At 40.9% G+C, this 18,220-nt stretch overlaps 1 protein-coding gene across 4 annotated transcripts; it reads right to left on the bottom strand.

Moving 5' to 3' along the window:
- Positions 1-3,534: 3,534 nt before the first annotated feature.
- LOC119489775 (RNA-binding protein 6) lies at positions 3,535-16,605 on the bottom strand. Of its 4 annotated transcripts, none has more exons than XM_037772609.1 (23): positions 16,433-16,605; positions 15,128-15,196; positions 12,745-14,284; positions 12,556-12,645; positions 12,308-12,377; positions 11,314-11,387; positions 8,003-8,077; positions 7,597-7,894; positions 7,296-7,453; positions 7,071-7,171; positions 6,907-6,976; positions 6,732-6,825; positions 6,563-6,621; positions 6,342-6,465; positions 5,909-6,006; positions 5,441-5,788; positions 5,193-5,351; positions 4,994-5,059; positions 4,573-4,800; positions 4,411-4,485; positions 4,228-4,319; positions 4,090-4,141; positions 3,535-4,004 (listed from the first exon to the last, which is right to left on the bottom strand). In XM_037772609.1, the coding sequence occupies exons 2-23, from the start codon at positions 15,172-15,174 to the stop codon at positions 3,909-3,911; spliced, it is 4,014 nt and encodes a 1,337-aa protein (XP_037628537.1). In that variant the 5' UTR covers positions 15,175-15,196; positions 16,433-16,605; the 3' UTR covers positions 3,535-3,908. The 4 variants fall into 4 exon arrangements, with proteins under 4 accessions (XP_037628537.1, XP_037628545.1, XP_037628554.1 ...); XM_037772617.1 differs by having other exon boundaries at positions 6,732-6,816; XM_037772626.1 differs by having other exon boundaries at positions 6,732-6,813.
- Between the last annotated feature and the right edge of the window lie 1,615 nt (positions 16,606-18,220).

The raw sequence follows: 18,220 nt of genomic DNA, 5'->3' as shown, positions 1-18,220 counted from the left end.
ATCGTCGTCAAGTCATCTGAGTGATAATTAAATGAGACAACTGTTAATTATACAAAACTGCAATGTTTTTTTTTTCAGTATCAGAAAAGAATAGAAGGAAACATTCCAGATGTCTATTTTAATATATTACTACCGCTGCTGTCATTTCTCCGTCAGTGCTGGCGTGCAGAACCATGACATCATTTCCAAATGTTTTGAATGTATATAATGTTCTCAGTGACAGTCTGCCAGTGGAATTGGTTCTGCTGCGAGCAATGGTCCAAACTCAACATAAGCTGTGCTCTGAAGTATGTCCCACGCCTGACAGTCACAAGGACATTCTCAAGATGATGTTATAGATTATGCAATCAATAACAGACATCATTTTTCAACTTACACTTGAAAGGATAAGCCAGATGGTGAAAGTTGCTCAGACAAGCATGGTTTTCCTATGAGCCTGTGATGGTATATATAGTCTCTTTTGTTTGCATGGAGTGACCACAAACACATGCTATTCCTTGAGGGACTCATTCTACATGGGACATGTTTTTTGATCATTTGTCTTAACGGACAAAGAAGAGATTTGAGATAACCACAGCATCATCCAACATGTACGCGTATTGTAAAAATAATCCTTTTCATGTTTAATACTACATGGATTTAATTTCATACAGAAATCAGCTTCTTTGAAAGGAAAAAAAAAAACTGGAAAAACTAGTGTCTGGTGAACTGCCTGTCTATTTATGTTGATGTGGATGGATGTTAAAAAAAAAAACCTAAATATATACAAGTCTGATGAGATTTTTTGATGTGTTTTCAGCATTTAGAGCATCTTTGTCCGTCTGCAGCAGCATGGTGTCAGACCTCCATTAAAAGCCATCAAATGATGCCTCTCCCTCCTCTCCTCGCCCGTGTGGACTGACAGCACATCTCAACATCTGAGAGTCCTGCTGACTGTGTTCTTCTCCCGTCTCGTCCCCAGACTGCTGCTAAGAGCCGTCCAGCTGGGATAATTGGCCCCCCTGTCCACCTTTTCTCTGACATTCACACTAACACGGCAGCTCTCCGTGCCCATCCTCGCAGACTAACTGCACATTCATTTTCATTCCATAGACGGTTAGGACTGGGTAATGACGACATCTGTCACTGGGAGCTGGGGGTGTCTTTGGGGTCTTGTGACAGAACGGAGAAAAGAGGAATGGAAATGAGTCCACATAAAATAACAGAAAATAGGCAGAGATTCCTTCTGCAAATGCCCCCCCCCTTCTGCTATTTGGGGGGGAAAAAAGGAAATGCCAGCTAGTCCCTCACCCGGTGGCTTTTTATTTGAGATGTCTGCATAAATCAAAATCTACTAATATTGTTGGCACATGTGTTACACAATTGTATTTTATAGGATCTGGATGGTACGCTAACCTTGGTATCAGCAAGGACTTTCCATTATCCAGCAGCAGTTTGTGCTTTCCCCAAGACTGTAATCTGAAATGTGTATTTCATTCTTCTGTATGATTGCAGTTTATCTTTTCATGACCGAGCTGATAAAATAAAGTGCATAAAACCTAACACCATGTGAATCTCGGTAATAAATACTCTATTTATATGCAAATACACACAGAGTGGCTAAATCTGTTGCTCTTACAATGTATTTATTTGATTGATGTCATAGGATATAGGCTATATGTATAGCCCACTGACCTACAGGGAAAAAAATACTGCAAATATGGAAGTAATTTAAAAGACCTCACAGCATCTAAAGATGTGATCAAACCTTGGACTTCAGCAGACGTGCCAGCAGTCCATTATTTCAAGGACACATGGAAGGACTACCATCATTTTAAAGAGAAATAAACCCTAAGTCTAATTGTTTTCCTTTTTATAGCAGTGGTCCCTAACATATCATTGCAAAATCTGCTCAACTGTTTTTGTGTGTAAACACAGAACAGACATTATTCTTTTTATTTTATAAGACTTTTGCATTAAAACGGTAACATTGGCTCATTTCATATGACCTGTCTGATCTGAAGCATGTAACTGAGCAAATATATTTTAAAGTTAATATGTGGGAAGGTTGTGGGAGATATTAACCATCTTTAGACTAGTAATATAGTATAATAGTAAGAATCAAGATACGACATTAGATACATAACAAAACAGATGTCTGTGTAAGGAGCACAGACATGTAACCTTAAGATGAACAGAACAAGTTTAAACTCAATACGACATCATGTTTCCCTTCCCGAGGGGAAGATGTGATGCAGAGTTTGAAAGCTTTAAAGAATGTGATTTAGATACAAGTGTAAATAAAGAGGGATGAATCCTGACCACCTTGACAACAGCAGGCTGGAGGTTTCACCTTCAATCCTACTAGTTAGTCCAGTTCGAAATGGTGTAGAGTTGTTACTTCTGTTCCCTTCTAGACAGAGTTGAGCTTAAAACACCAACTGTTTAATATAAATATGGGTTACTAAAGTAGATTATATAACTGAAAAGCAAAAGCAACGGAACATTGATGTGTCAGGCTTTCACTGCACATCTGAACCTTATTGTGCTTCCCTGTTTTGTTGCCAAGCCACAGAACACAGTTTACACCATGTTGTGCTGTATCCTCAGACAGAGAGACTCCATATACTGTCAGTCACTCTGAAAAAATAATAATGTTCACCTTTCCCATTTTACCCACTGCTGGTTGTAGAAAGACCAGGTAGTGGTGGGCATGAAAGCAAAATGCTGGCTACCTGTTGATCGACACAACAAGCCTAAATCTCCGCATTAGGTTACCGTCCAAAAGTAAACACACAACAGGAGGCATGATTGCTCTTGTACAGATGAAAAGGTGTTGGCTGCCTGTTCTCCACACTGTTCAAGTGTTTCTGCTGTTTGTCATTGACTGCAGCTCCTCAGGCTCCCCAGTGTTTTGTTACTGCTCTCAGAGGAGCTGCTAGTATGTCAGCACACTAAACCCACGCTATCCTCTACATTCATTGAACCACAGCCATAGAGGGAGGGTGACGGCTCGGTCCTTCATATCAGTAAAGGTCAGAGGGGAGGCTTCATGTTCCAACTCCTGCGGTGCACAACTGGGGAACATTAAAGCTGCATCTACTAAGAAGTGAAATCGTGTCAAATGCATAAAGGCAAGTTGGCAAAACCTTTAAGAGTCTTTAGTGGAATCCATGAGACAAAATCCTGACTGCATATACATACACTTGGAAGTGTATCACGTATTTTGGTAAATACTGATATTAAGTACCAATACTGATGATTTGATTCAGCGTTCTTGCTTGGATACTTCCCCATTAACACAAAACAGAACATGGTCTCTTGCTGCCACCTAGTGAACGTGAGGTGCACACACACACAGCAGAAACAGGATCTTGCTAATCATAATCAACACAAGTAAAGCAAACACTTTAGAAGCAGAAAGGTTAGTCCATAATATTGTTTTTTTTACTTAAAAATGTGTATACATACAGTAGCAACTCCGACCCATGAAAATGAAAATGTAAAAATTTCTCAGCTTTAAAACAAAATGTAACTGTGGCCAGTTTGACAGTATTATTTAAAATAATAAAAAAAAAAAAGACTACCTGGAGACATTTCACAATTCTACATACAGGCCACACACACAAAACATGGTCGAAAATACAGAGATTAACAGCATGAATAAACACTTTCTGTACAACATCCATTGTCAAGGACGTCAAATAACTCTTGTTTTTGAGGGTTTTTGTTTTTTAGCTCCACTGTAGCCTTGTAGTGTGATTTACACAACATTTCAGTGTAGAAAAAACTGTGGTTCTATAATGTAATAATGTCCAAGGCAGAGAAACAGTAAAGACAGTCAAACGGATTTCTCATGCTGAGGTGGAGCAAGCATGTCATATTAACAATTCACATATTATCAAAAGTGAGGAGGTGTTCAGATGAGATCACTCGAGTTCCTTGAACCGTGCGAACATGGCCTTGCGTACTGCTTGTTTGTAGGTGGCGTGGTCCCAAACGACGGGCTCTTTCTTTTTCCTCGGCTGGAGAGAAAAAGTGCAAAGAAATGTTTAATAAACTAACAAGACACCACATTGTGCGATTGGAAATTAAAAGCTTCACACCTACCGGGGCAGGTTCAGCTCCTAAACCGGGTCTATCACTGACTTTATTCATCTCCCTAAAGCATAGAGAACACACGGTTATAAGGCAGAAATGTCAGTAATAAAGTCACTTAAATGACAAAGTCAGTTAAAGCACACCTACCTGGAGCCTCCAGCCCAACCGTGATGCTGCGGCTGTTGATGGTGTTTTCTTTTTTTCGCTTCTGGTGCCCCGGAAGGTTCTTTGGAATTTAGCTGTGAAAGACACATTTCACTTTAAAGTCATCAACCGACAACCTGACATGATACTCAGCATATTTTCCACACCCGTTTAATTTTCACTTACTTCTTTTTCCTGGTTCTCCAGTGCCTCTAGCTCCTTCTTCGACCTCTTAATCTTAAGGTGGATCTCCATATTTTGCTGTTGAGACAATACAATTGAGTATTAGATGCTATATTTATAGAGTCACTGTCAACTATTGTTCATGCAGAGGTTAATGGGTAGTACTTTGTGCAGGTCGGAGAGCTGCTGGTGGCGGATCAGAGCGTCCTTGTTGGGGAACTGTCTCCTACACAGTAGGCAGGCCATCTTCTTCCAGTCTGTCAGCTTGGTGTCTTTGTCTTCGGACTGGCCGCCCTGACTGCCTTTAGCTCCGTCGTCCTTATCTTCTTCCACCTCTTCATCACTTCCAGCTGCATAGTCTGACGCTAGCATACCGAGGGAGCCCATTGGACGCTGGGGAAACGAGCCAGACAGATACTTAAAACTAACAATTTCTCAATCATGTAAAAAAAAAAAAAAGTCTGTTTAAAAATGTTGGTCACTTTTACAATTTTTAAATGGAGTTCTGAAGGAAGTAAACAAAGTGAGTCAGGTATGGAGGTGCACCATGAAGTATGCGAAATGGGCTGAACATGAGGATTCTTACCTTTGACTTCTCATCTTTCTTAGGAGGAGCAAGGGGCTTCTTAAAAAGATCATCTGCACCCGATATCTTAGGATGTAGAACAAGAAAAGGGCCAAAATGAATTACAAGATATAATAAATAAATCATTCTTATATCTACATTCATTGTAAAAAAAATTAATGCAGAGAATAGTTGTGGTTGTTGAAGGTGAGTCTCTAACCTTCCTCTCAAAGATAGCGAAACCAGCGTCAGCCGACTTGGATTGCCTGCTATCATGGTCCATTACAATCCGCTGACCGATGATGACCGGTGATGCCGAGCGGACACTGTCCTTTTGACGATTCTGGATCTTTGCCCAGCGCTCCATGTCTTTCATGATCTGCAAATGGCAACAAATGTCTTCACTATTTCCCCTTTACACAACTGTATTTCACATTCTGTGTACTGGCGTTGTAACCAAAGTGCTACCTTGACAGCAGCAAGACTTTTTGGCTTGTCGTTATCCTTGTCTTTGTCCTTTTTGGAGTCGTCGTCGTCTTTCCTCTCAGCAGCTGCTGAAGAAGTCGGGGCAGGCTCCGGAGCAGAGCCGGCATCAGGAACGGGAACTAGTGCCGGAGCTGCTGCGGTGTCGGAAGGCTCCAATGATTTCTTCATTTCCAGAGGAGCATCTGCTGCCGGGTTGGAAAGAATGGCCTGGTCTTCAGCGGTCATGATCATAGGTTGGGTCGCTGCAGGGTTCCCTCCTGGAACTGGGATGTAGGTCTTTGACGCAGCATCCCAGTACATGTACTCTTGGGTTACAGCATTGTAGAAATACTGGACACAAAACATTGAGGGGAAAAAAGTCAAATGACAACCAAAACCAAATCATTTAAGACACATAAGATGTGTATTTGCTGTACATTATTGGATAACTGTGTTGTCTTGTATTCTCACCCTGGAGGCAGGGTCGTAGTACAGTGTCGTCTCAGGATCGTAGTAGAAGCCTGACGTGGAATCGTACAAGTAATTGGTCATGTCTGGAATCTCAGAGCCTGGAAGAATTGGGACAAAAAGATTATATTTATTCATTTGGCATTGGCTTTTGTCCAAAGCAAGGTAGAAATGAGGTGCGATCCAAGCCAGAGTAGATCAAGTCTTTGAGAAAAAAGTGCCTCAACATTCAGTTCAACGTTCTCCATCTTATACATTTAAGACCCTTTCTCTGGAGTTGTCACTTTGCCAAAATGTCAAATTTAAGTTATAGTTTTTCACCATTTTCTATTGTTACAAATCAGCCACACTGGAGTACTTTACAAGACTGTTTTAACAATACACACAGAAGATGATTAATACTTTTCTTGATTTGAACGCCTGATTTGTTTCTCACCATAGATGTATGGCTGTGATCCATCTGCGGCGACTGGCATTACAGCTGTTTCACACGGGGGCACATGGGGTCCACCAGCCTGGTACGACGGATCCATAGCTGGAGGCTCACCATAGCCTACTCCCTTTGAGGTGTTAAAAGGAGATGTACAGTTTAGTGCCCAGCTTTGAGACCAGATATCGATTTTTAAAAAAGGCTTTGCTTTTTGCTTTGTAACCTACCTGTCCCATGCTGGGGTCTGATAACGGAGCAGGATTAGTGATGCTTGTCATCATATCACCTGGTGACAAAAAAAATTGAGACTACTTAGGGACAGTTTTATGTTCCAGTTTAGTAATAATAAACAGTGCTTAGGGAAAAAGATACAAGAATGTGTGTCCGAGTCCTAACCTTGCATTCCAGCGGGGGCACCAGCGGGAGGCTGCAGAGGTTGCAAGTGCTGTGGAGGTTGTGGGTACTGCTGCTGCTGCTGCTGCTGAAGAAGAAGTGAAATCACAGGTCACCCTCTTCTTTTTAATAACTTATAAATAAATAATAAAACAACACAATTGAGACCACAACTTACCCCCATCATGCTGGACTCAGGTGGATGCCCGAGGATGGAACTGTTTGGTTTATCAAAGTCTCTTCTGAAACTGAAACAGAAAGAAAACCATCAGGAACAAATGAGATGGGATTCCTCTGCTAGACACAGCCGATAAGGAAACCAATACACAAAAGGTGACTTACTTTTGGTTCTTCAGAGGTTTTGCAACCTCAGCATAAACTCTGACTCCATCAATATAAAGGGGTCTGGGTTTAGTGAGGAGCTCAACCAGACGCGTCACTTGCTACAAAAGAAGACACAATGGGTAAGTGCTGGGAAACACTGGACAAAGATGGCAATCACAAACTCTGATAGAATGTGAAATTATAAATCAACAGCAAACTTGTGTGCATTCATATTTTAGGTACCTCATGGGAATCCATGTCAACAAAACAGAAGCACTTGGCTCCTGGTGGCTTGGCCTTGACCAGGCGAACATTTCTTTCATCCAGATATGCAAAGGGATCCAAGCATTTCAGGATATTCTCTACGGTGGTGGTGGGCTTCACATTTTTTATTATCATGGCTGTTACAGAGACACGAGGGAAAAGTGTTGTTTACTCGACTTGGTCATGAATTACAATAGCACATAACAAATATGTCCACGGGATTGCTCGTGTTTATGGCTACAAGCTTTAGAGAAAGAACCAGGAGCTTAAGTCGACATACTTTTGCTGTCTCTAAAGACGGAGTCGGATTGGTGTGATCCGTGATGAGGATGGTTGCGGTTGCCCCAAGACTCTGCCTGCTGCTGCTCCGTTTCTTGCTGTTGGAGCTGTTGGTCCACCTGCTGCTGCCAGGCCTCGGGAGTCAGGTCAGAGCTACGCTGCCACTGGCTGTGGGACAAGGGCTCAATGGGGTCTTTTGGTTTGGACCCATTCAGGTTGGTCTTCAACTCCTCTAAAGGCTCATCTGGTTTTGGCAACTGGGGCTCCTTGTTGAGTTGAGGTACTTTGTGATCTGATTCCTAATTCACAGAGACAGGAAGGAAGGAAGGGACACTTTCAATTACTTTTTTGTCTGAGTATTTCTGATAAAAACACAACAGATAATCATTTTCTCTCACTACACTCACATGAACACTTCTTTCCCGCTCGTCTGGCTGAATGTACTTCATGGATGTCGTTCTAGTGCCAACCTTTAGGGATCCCTGAAAGAAGAACAGCAATAATCAATCAGCATGATATGACATAGGTGACTTATATCTGAAATAATACCAATGACACCCAACATGCACTGTGGCAGGTTTAGCCCTCCTCTTCCCTGCTGAGGATGACAGGCGAACATCTATGGTGGTGAGCAAAGCCCAGATCGAGGATCAGGCTTCACACAGGCAGTTTGCCCCCATGCTATGCTAAATAATTTAAAAAGGGAACTACAAATTAGGGCTGTGGCTAAATTATTTTCGGTTTCAAAATATTATAATTGGCTAATATGCCAATTATTCTAACAATTAATCAAGTGATCGATTGGTTGAGAAAATGTCAGAAAAAGGGTATAAGTGGCCATCACAATTTCCTAAGGCCCAGGGTAACATCTCGAAATAGCTTGTTTTGTCCGACCAAAACCCCAAGATATGCAGTTTACTACCGCAAAATCGAAACAAAAGCAGCAAATCCGCACAACTTCAAAGCAGGAACCAGGGAGAGTTTGGCATTTTTGCTTGAAAATAACTAAAACAAATCGATTGATGAGCAAAATAGGTGCTGATAGTTGTGCACAGTATAATCCAAAAGAAAACAACAGAACTACTTAGTGCCAAATCAGAACGGTTCTCTCGGTAGGTTAAGTGTTCTAATCTAACTATGCCATCGTAAAAGCCCCCCATTTCCAAAACTAGACTGCATTAGTATAAGAAATCAGCAGTTTCAAAAGGGAAGATCGTGGCAGATCTAAATGTACTTTGCAAATCGGTAGCACCGCGCTAAACTGTGCTATCCATAATTCGTATTCAGGTTGTGCATCTCAAAGCTGTATTTAAATCCAGTGGTTAATTCCAGAGAATACCTCGTTTGCAAAAAACTGAATTTACCATTAAAAGCATACAATAAGCCATTCCATAAAGCACAAAGCAAAATCCTTCACCACTCATAGCTTCTAAGTTGCAATTTGAATCGTTGATATTCAAATCATTGACCACGTAACTACCTGCATCATCTAGTTTTTATTCTGAGCTATCAAGAACATTGTGCCAAAAGCAACCAAATACTCCCAATAATAGCAAAAGCAAAGCCAAACAATAAACTGCTACACATTTCAGCAACAACTGAACTGATCCCAACAACCCCAAGCTAATGGGTTACTCCATTGTTGTACAGACATAATAAAAGCACACCAATCCCGGCTAGTGTTGCAAGACTTTGTTCATTGTGTCAAGATGTGAACTTCACTCACAAAGTGCTCAGAGCAATTAAAGAGAAAGTAGAAATCCTGGTGCCCAAAGTTCATTGATGATGAGTTCAAGAGAATATCATCAAGAGGACATGCACTCTTCGGGAAAGTCACAGATTACTGAAAATGCCTTGAACTGGTGAAAGGATTTTGTTACAGAAGGACAACAAGAGTCTGCAGGCACACCAGCGGCTTTGTGAGGCTGCAATGCTCAATGTGAAGAAAACCAAACGGTTAGATAGATAAGCGAAAGTATTAAGACAAATTAAAAATTTGACTAGATGGTGCCAGATGAAAAGTGAGGGGATCACCAAAGTGCACGAAGACCATAAATGGCTGCATCAAAATGCATGACTGTCATCAACCCAACAGTTGTTGGACAAGAAATTTCACTCTGAACCACAAATTCAACCTCACGGTGGTGCTAGAGCAAAAAGTCAGGTGATCACCAAAGTTATTAGGATTCATCCTCTGGGAACCATGAATATCTGTATCAAAGGTTGTGCCAGAAGTAGATGTAGAGATACTTCACTGGATAAGTAATGGAGATAACCAAAATCGTATGGACGCTGTGAATATCTGTAACCAAATTTAACGAGAATAGTTGTCGAGACATTTCACCAAAAAAAAACAAAAAAAGCCAACCTCAGAGTAGCACCAGAGGAAAAGTCAGGGGATCACCAAAATCAGTAGGCTTCGTCAACCAGGGCCCACAATTATCTGTACAAAAATTCACTGCAATGCATCCTATAGTTCTAGAGATATTTCAGTCTGTACCTAAGTGGTGGACCAATACCGGTCAACAATGTCATCCATAGAACCACGCCATTAGCATGGCTAAAAAAACCTAGAAGCAATGTAGACCTATACATGGCTGAGAAAATTAAACCAAAGTCATGGATCACTACAATGCTTTTACCTGTCCTAAAATTCCTATTGAAAAAAATATTCTTCTTCATGGTTACTCTAATCTCAAAAATGGTCTTTTCTCTAAGCTAACAACATGTGTACTGTATGTTAACAGTTAAACTGTAACTGCAAGGTTCTCACTAATAAGGTTGTGTTCAGACCAGCTTTCGCCCTGTGCCATTTGAATGAGGCCAGTCCCACGCAATGGCCTCCAGCAAAAAACGCAGGGTTGTCCAGCAGAAAAGTTGAATCTCAGTTACATACGCATTCCTGGTAGATTATTTTGTAAACTGACACACTATGTCCACTGTTGACATCACGAGTAAAAGATAAGATACCCTTGCATTCCTTCCAGCCCCTTGCATTGTTTTATTGTGGGTCTGTTTGCGGTCTGAACGTCAGCTAAGGCATTGGTTAGGAAAATCTGCAGTTGCTCCTTGACAACAGAGGGTCGCGCATAGCAAAGAGGAAACCAATATTTTCTAAGACACACAGTCTTGAAAGTGCCGCAAGTGGTAACAATTTCCTTTGATCCTCTTCGTAACAAAGGCTAAATCACAACACATGACATGGTGGCTTCGTACAGTACCTTCATTGTCATCATTTAGTCTTCCTAAAATTAGAAAGCCCCAACTGTTAGACAGTCCCACGGAAGGACACATTTTTCTTCTCAAACATCTGTATTTTCTGGTTAAATCCATTCCAGGGCAGTTTGGGGTTGAAACTAGTAGGCCAAGTAAACAATGGGAGGGAAACCTATTGTATGTCTGTGCACATACACAGTTGAAAATGATTAAATATATTTTCTAAATCTTCCTAAGTCCTAAAAGTAACCTGAAGTACTACCATGGTTTTGTGGATAAGTACTTATAATTTAATTTATGTAAAACTATGGCCAACTGTTGAGGTTTAAAGCATCTAAAAATGTCAACAACTGACATCATTTCCTAACCAAAGTAAGCTCACTATGAAGTAAAAGCAACCCCTTCCCACGTTCTCTCCCTCCCCCATCTACTAAATGCCCTCTCAACCCCTCATAATCCTGATGGGAGAGACGGCCTTCGTAGAGTGACGAGGATGGGCCACCTTGTTGGACTCCATGAAGTGGACTGCATCCTCGAGGTTTAAAAACTCCACATAGGCCGTATCGTAGCTGTAACCTGGGGACAGCATTTGAAATACAGATGGGTTTTTGTTAGTCAATGCCAGTAATGACAGTCACCCACTAAAACATATAAGACAGCAGTTCGTGAATACATCGAGATCAGTGTGAGCGAAATTTTACACCTTTACTGAAACACATACCTTTTTCAGGAAAACACATTTTGTTTATTCTTTTTTTTCCTATTCAGTCCTCTGACGACTGATGTCATATCAGACTATGTCTGTTAAGGCTTGGCTTTATCAAAGCCAAACCAGTGGCAGTGAATGACTGCGTGGTGCGCACCATGGAGACAGAAAGTTTGCCAGTCATACAGTATTTATATCAAATTTAAAAAAAGGCACCTAATATCTTTTTCTGTGATGGACAGTTTGGTGTATTATGCAAAATTAACTGCCTTTTAAAACATAATAATCTTCACAAAAAGGCTTAGCATCATCTATAACCATGTCTACAGCGATCCACTCGGGGAAACACTCTAAAGCAGATGTTTAAATCAGCAGGATGGACCAAGCACTAACAACACCGTCTCCATTTCAGGTTTGTTGACATTCTTTTTTCAGTACTTAGAAGTGTCACAGTGACACGTTCAGTGAGTCACTTGTCACATATCTTGTGTGACTGACCACTCCGAAGCTCCTAATATTGAATCCTTGGTAAGTCCTCTAACTGTCACAATGACCCGACATCCTCGGACATAAAAAAAAGGATGGCATAACAGAACCCCCCCCCCCTCCCTCTCCCCCCCCCTCTTCGTTCTTTACTGAGCGAGTTCACACAGACCACCAACAACAAAAGCAACCAACAACGTAAAAAAAGAGAGAATGCGGAGTTTCGAATGTCGTAAAAGCGAAATGTTGAGGGACATGTTAGCGATCGACTGCCCCAAACAGCTCTACAAGGAAACTTAATTCTTACCTGGCACCACATTCTTGATTTTCATCCCCTGCATTGGCACACCATCACGGACTGCAAAGGCACCAAGAATCTGCAAAAGAAAGTGTCAAAATGAGTGAGTTATGCCATGGCTTTCTATGCAAACTAACACAGACACTGTCTGGTAACCATAATAATAATAATAATAATAATAATAATAATAATAATAATAATAATAATAATAATAATAATAGTACACACACAAAGTTGCTTTTCTGTATGATTATTACCTGCTCCATTGTGGCAGTCTTTGGAATACCAATTATGGATATTGTATTGGAAACTTTGTCCTCCACTGATGCATTCCTGTAATCTTGATCCTTTCACAGAAATATTTTTGAAAATTCGGGTTATGAAACATCAAAATAAATGCAAATATAATTTAGAAACAAATAGCGACAAAATAAAAAGACACTCACCTGAGAACCAGACTCACTAAATTTCGACGGTGCGATTGGTTTAGACTCTTTGATGAGTTTCTCTGGTGCCTGAAGCGTCTCGTGCTTGTAATCGAAAACCCTCCCGGACCCTGTTCTGTAATCGATGTCCCGGTAGTCCTGGTCTCTCGTCTGTACAGTGCTGCTGCTGCTTTGGAAATCACGTTCTGCCCCCATCTTACCCCTGGCAGGTCCTTGATTGTGTGGGATATCTTTCAGCCCTTTAAAACAATCATTTGGCTCCTGAATCATATGTGAGGGCTGATTCTTCTCTTGATGGTAAGGGAGCCTTTCGTCACGATTTGATTTATTCTGGCTATGCTTTGGGTTTCTTTCTCCAAGCCAATGTTCACTCTCATTTTCTCTCCCAAGAGGGCCGGTTAGGGGACTTATTTCCTGGCGTGGATGGTCTTGTGGAGCTTTGCTGGCAATTGATGGTAGATTCATAGGAGGAAAGTGGTCACCATGAGGAAAGCCAACATCTTTCCCCGGGAAATCAACAGATGGCCTATCCCTTTCCTGAAATGGTGGTGGATCTCTAACATTCACATCTCTGCCAAAACCTACAGGGAAGCCAGGTTTGGGTGGACCTCCCATACCTTTACCCATTTCTATGAAAGGACTCTTGTCCTTTCGACGGTTCTTCCATTCCTCTGCAAGAGTCATCTCTTCACCACATCGATAATCCATAAGGGGGCTGCCACTTGAATCTGTATATTCTCTCTCTCTGGGTGCGTCTTCTGCACCCCTAAACGCTGATCGTTGAGGGCCAGCAACATCTGAAGGCATGTCTGATCTTGACCTGTCCACTGGAGGGACATCACTGTTTCCAAATCTTAAGGGAGATCGATCCCTACCTCTAAATTCAGCTGATGGACGATTTCTGAAATCCATATCTGAATCAAATCCACCTCTTGGATTGAGAGGTGGCCCTCCTCTTCGGTCAGTGTCCATCAGTCTCCTTTCACGTGGCGGCAAGTCCATATCATAGCCATCACAGTCACCTGTGTCTATTGGGGGCCTGTCTCGCATGTCCCTAAATCCATCATTTCGCTCCATTCGGTCCATGGGTAACCCTCTTCTTCCATCAACATTGGGATGGTTGATCGGTGGCATGTCATAATGAAATGACTCTCTGTCTCTCATGTCCATAAATCTGCTGTTTGGTTCCCGTGGTGGCATACCCCTCCCTCCCATGTCTCCCGAGTTCCTGCCGGGTCCCGGGAAACCAGAAGAATTCTGTTTGTCTCTGATGGAAACTTCATAGTGTCTTCTAAGACTGAAGTCTGGCTCTTCTCCCGGTCTGCAAAAATCTCTGTTTTGCTCTCTATCTCGCATATCACGAGGGTCCATATCGCGCCCCCTCATGGGTGGCCCATCCATCCTTCTCATGTCCATAGGTGGCAGATCTAGAGGTCTTGGGCCCATATGACCCATGGGACCCGTGTTCATCCCATCTCTACCTCTATAATCAGGCATGGGACGATCTCTGCCGCCAAACCTTTCTCCACGATGATCACCACTGGAATATATATATGTCAACATATTAGGTTACTGATTTGTTTGAAATGCACAAAAGCAAAGAATAAAGCTTACAACACAATAATATGGAGGGGAAAAAATATAATATAAGTTAATTTTCAAAATTGCCCAACCAATCACCCTAAAGGTGTGCAGATGGGGTTGGCAGTCTGGTAACGAGTACTATGAGCCTAAAGAAATAAAAAGGAGGGGAGCCATCAAATGCAGAATTGTGATTTTACGTACTAAATACCGGTATGTACACAAATACAGTTAACACTATATGATTTCCAAAACATACACTGGGCTACATCACCATATATATCATATATTATAAAATTACATATGTGTTACCAGATTTTAAAGAAGACCTATTATGCTTATTTTCAGGTGCATACTTATATTTTAGGTTTCTACCAGAACATGTTCACATGCTTTAATGTTCAAAAAACATTGATTTTTGATTGGTCAACCAAACCTAACATTTTGGACTCCACTTCAGCTCCACTCTATCTAGCTTTGTTCAGGGGCGTGCCAAACTAGCCACTAGGCAAAGTGTTTTACTCAGTGACATCTTACTTAGTAACTCCCTTTGGCATGGACAGTGGGCTTTATAACTTTATAGACATTTTACATGCACATAAAAACAATATAACACACTAATGAAAGGCAGAAAGCACAAAAGCACAATAGGTCCCCTTTAACATATTGCCCACTCCTAGCAAACAGTATTACAGGCAAACACCAAATTGCAGTTACTAGGAAAAAAAATCACATTTCTTCCTTACTACCAAGTTGAAATAGGTTTTAAATCAATGCCTATGACTAAAAGATGCTTGCTTACCGAAAGGGTGGTCCTCCCCGTGGTCCTTGCCCTGGTCCATCCCACATGTTTGTAAGTCAGTATTTTAATCTGGAAGCAAAGTTAAAGGTTTGCATCATTTTATGATGAAGGGAGAAGAATGCACAATTTTTGACTTGTCAGTGGGCCAGGTATATGCATCATAATAAAACTGATAAGAAATGGACTTTGACAGCACAACCAGGAATTGGAGCGATTTAGAAATATTTGAGCCCATGGCCACAGAAGAAGAAGAAGAAGAAGAAGAAAGGCACTTTATTGATTCAATGGTACATGGTACACACAGGCCTGAAATACACAAATGTGCACAAATAGGACTTATATACATGCATTAATGGAGAGATGTCAGAGCGAGGGGGTCAGAGCAGTTGGGGGTTTGTAGCCTTGCTAAAGGGCACCTCGGTAGTGCCCAAGAGGCAAACTGGCATCTCTCCAGCTACCAGTTCACACTTCAAGCTCTTGCACTGATTTTGCTCTTGAGATTTGTTGAGGCTATTTAAAACCGAAATATAGCCTATGGTATTTTTTTTAATAACTACTAAGATACATTAATTTCCTATGGCTCCTAGCATGACATGAAGTGATTTCTAATTACTTGTTTTTTTTTTCACACTCAGTACTTGGTCCATGTGGGGACTTGAACCGTCGACCCTCCGGTTCCCAAGCCAAGTCCCTATGGACTGAGCTACCGGCACTACCCCAGAACAGTCACATGCATTTTTAATTATATAACCCAAGAATAGACCAACGTCAAATCACAGCCATCAGGATAACAAAGCTTGTATATATACTGTAAACATATAAGAAGAAGAAGTGCTGGTTCATATGATGGTTGAGTGTGTTATTTTGGTGCCACAGTGACGCCACATAAAAGATGTCTGATACGTCACAGCGGGTCTCTGGTCTGTGTGTGACTCTGAGCTGGTGGGATGATCATGTTGGCCCACAGAGCAGCAGCTAACAGCTAACAGCCATCACCTCTAGGCCTCACACATCTGCGCCACAACACAAATAAATCACATACGTGTTCAAACGGACTGTACTGAGCTAAACAAACGCATTAAAAGGAACGATGGCATTGTAATCTTAATGTTATCGTGATTAAAGTATGGATGTAAAGAGCATTATAACAGATATAGGTGACGCTGTCGGAGCTAACTGTGCTACCGTTAGAAGCCGGTAGCTCTGCGTTAGCCTGCCGCGAGCAGCATCCGTTACAAGATAAACATGTTTAACTGACCATGTAGTTCACTATTATCGTGTAGGTATTGTTTGTTAAAGGCCCACCTTGCTTGTTCTTGGAGCTCAGTGTGGATGTAGCAGCGGCTTGTTGTTCAGACCGTCGACGGCTGATTCAGCGTCTGATGACAAACGAAGAACAACGTCCTCTGCTGCTTCTTCTGCTTCTTCTTCTGCTGCTGCTGCGGAGAACAATTCTTCTTCTTCTTCGTTGAATCCCCGGCTTACACACAGTAGTGTGCTGTAGTGAACTGCTCCCACCTAGCGGTCATTGAATGCAACACCTGTCATAGTCGGTTTTATGCAGGCCTAATGTAGGCCTTGATTAAAAACAACAACAAATAATAATAAAACAAAAAAACATCACTGGATGTCATGCCATGTCATGCTAGGAGCCATAGAAAATGAATGTATCTCCGTAGCCATAAACCTAACCATAACCCTATCAGAATCAGAATCAGAATCAGAATTGTGTTTATTGCCAGGTGTAAGAGATTTACACTAGGAATTTGCTTTGGTTATGTTGGTGCAAGTCAAACAGTATAATAACAAAATAGATAGGAACGTTAGAATAAAATAGAATTTAAAAAATTGAAATTTTAAGAATATACAATATACAAAATAAGCCTATTAGCCTGATCCTATAGATCCTATAGCCTACTATACTCATTTTAAACAGTCTCTTCTGCACTTTTTAATAGTCGTGTATCACAGTTGTTACCCTGCACTATATTCAGTTTTAACAGTTTTCTTCATCTCCTTGTATTTTTATATCTGGTATATTTTTTTGTACTTTTTACTTTGCACAACTAACTTTTTTACTGCCTTTTTACTAACATGTTTTGCACTATGGAACTGTGATGCTGGAAACTTGAATTTCCCTCGGGATCAATAAAGTAACTATCTATCTATCTAAAAAAAAAATATACCATAGGCTATATTTCGGTTTTAAAGGTCCCATATCGTGCTCATTTTCAGGTTCATACCTGTATTTTGTGTTTCTAACATGTTTACATGCTGTAATGTTAAAAAAAAAAATTCCTCATACTGTCTGCCTGAATATACCTGTATTTACCCTCTGTCTGAAACGCTCCATTTTAGCGCATTTTGACAGTATTGCAACAGAATTGCAACAGAATTGAGTTGCTAGGCAACAGCTTGGGTCCATGTGTACTTCCTGTCAGCGGATGACATTCACATACACTGCAACAGGAAATAAACTGGGACACATTTAGAATGTTTACGTTTAAAATTGTGTAATGGGTCTAAATATTGTATATTCGTGACATCACGAATGGGCAGAGATCCTGACAGCTTGTTCCAAATGCAGAGTTTCTGAATACGGGCTGTGTGTATTTCCATGTGGATTGAGCGCTTCGATACTTTCACAGTATTTATATAGGACTTAAGCCTGCTTTATAATAAAAAAACATGAAAATCTCACTTTTTTATAATATGGGACCTTTAAACAGCCTCAACAAATCTCAGTAGCAACATCAGTGCAAGAGCTTGAATTGAAATTAATCAAACTACTATTTCTTTGATACATTACAAAACCTGTAAGATTCCAGGTTGTTGGATTGAAGTCCAGATCCATTTAAGTTGAAAAAAAACAGTTCCTCTGCTACTTAATTTACCACTGCGTAATTTGTGTAATTTGGCTTAAAAATATCATGGCTTACATCAGCATCGAGAAGCCATAACAAAGATTATAGTTCTGCTATGGCTTTTATTAAGTGGAAAATATGCATATGTCACATGCATTATTCATTCTCTGTGTTAATTAACATTTATTACAGAAAATAAAACATCTAAAACATTATGTTAATTTTGTTC

Source organism: Sebastes umbrosus, chromosome 1, assembly GCF_015220745.1.
Source record: "Sebastes umbrosus isolate fSebUmb1 chromosome 1, fSebUmb1.pri, whole genome shotgun sequence".
NCBI classification, from domain to species: Eukaryota; Metazoa; Chordata; class Actinopteri; order Perciformes; family Sebastidae; genus Sebastes; species Sebastes umbrosus.
Note: the sequence above shows the minus strand (reverse complement) of the source record. Positions and strands in the feature narration are given on the sequence as shown.

What these genes read in the sequence shown, in the direction of transcription:
- LOC119489775 (XM_037772609.1), bottom strand. Translation starts at nt 15,174, where the DNA reads ATGTGGGATGGACCAGGGCAAGGACCACGGGGAGGACCACCCTTTCG. An exon ending in CGTCTTTAGAGACAGCAAAA is followed by an intron (nt 7,454 to 7,596) that starts GTATGTCGACTT and finishes TCTCTGTAACAG; the next exon opens with CCATGATAATAAAAAATGTG. An exon ending in TCGCTATCTTTGAGAGGAAG is followed by an intron (nt 5,060 to 5,192) that starts GTTAGAGACTCA and finishes CTACATCCTAAG; the next exon opens with ATATCGGGTGCAGATGATCT.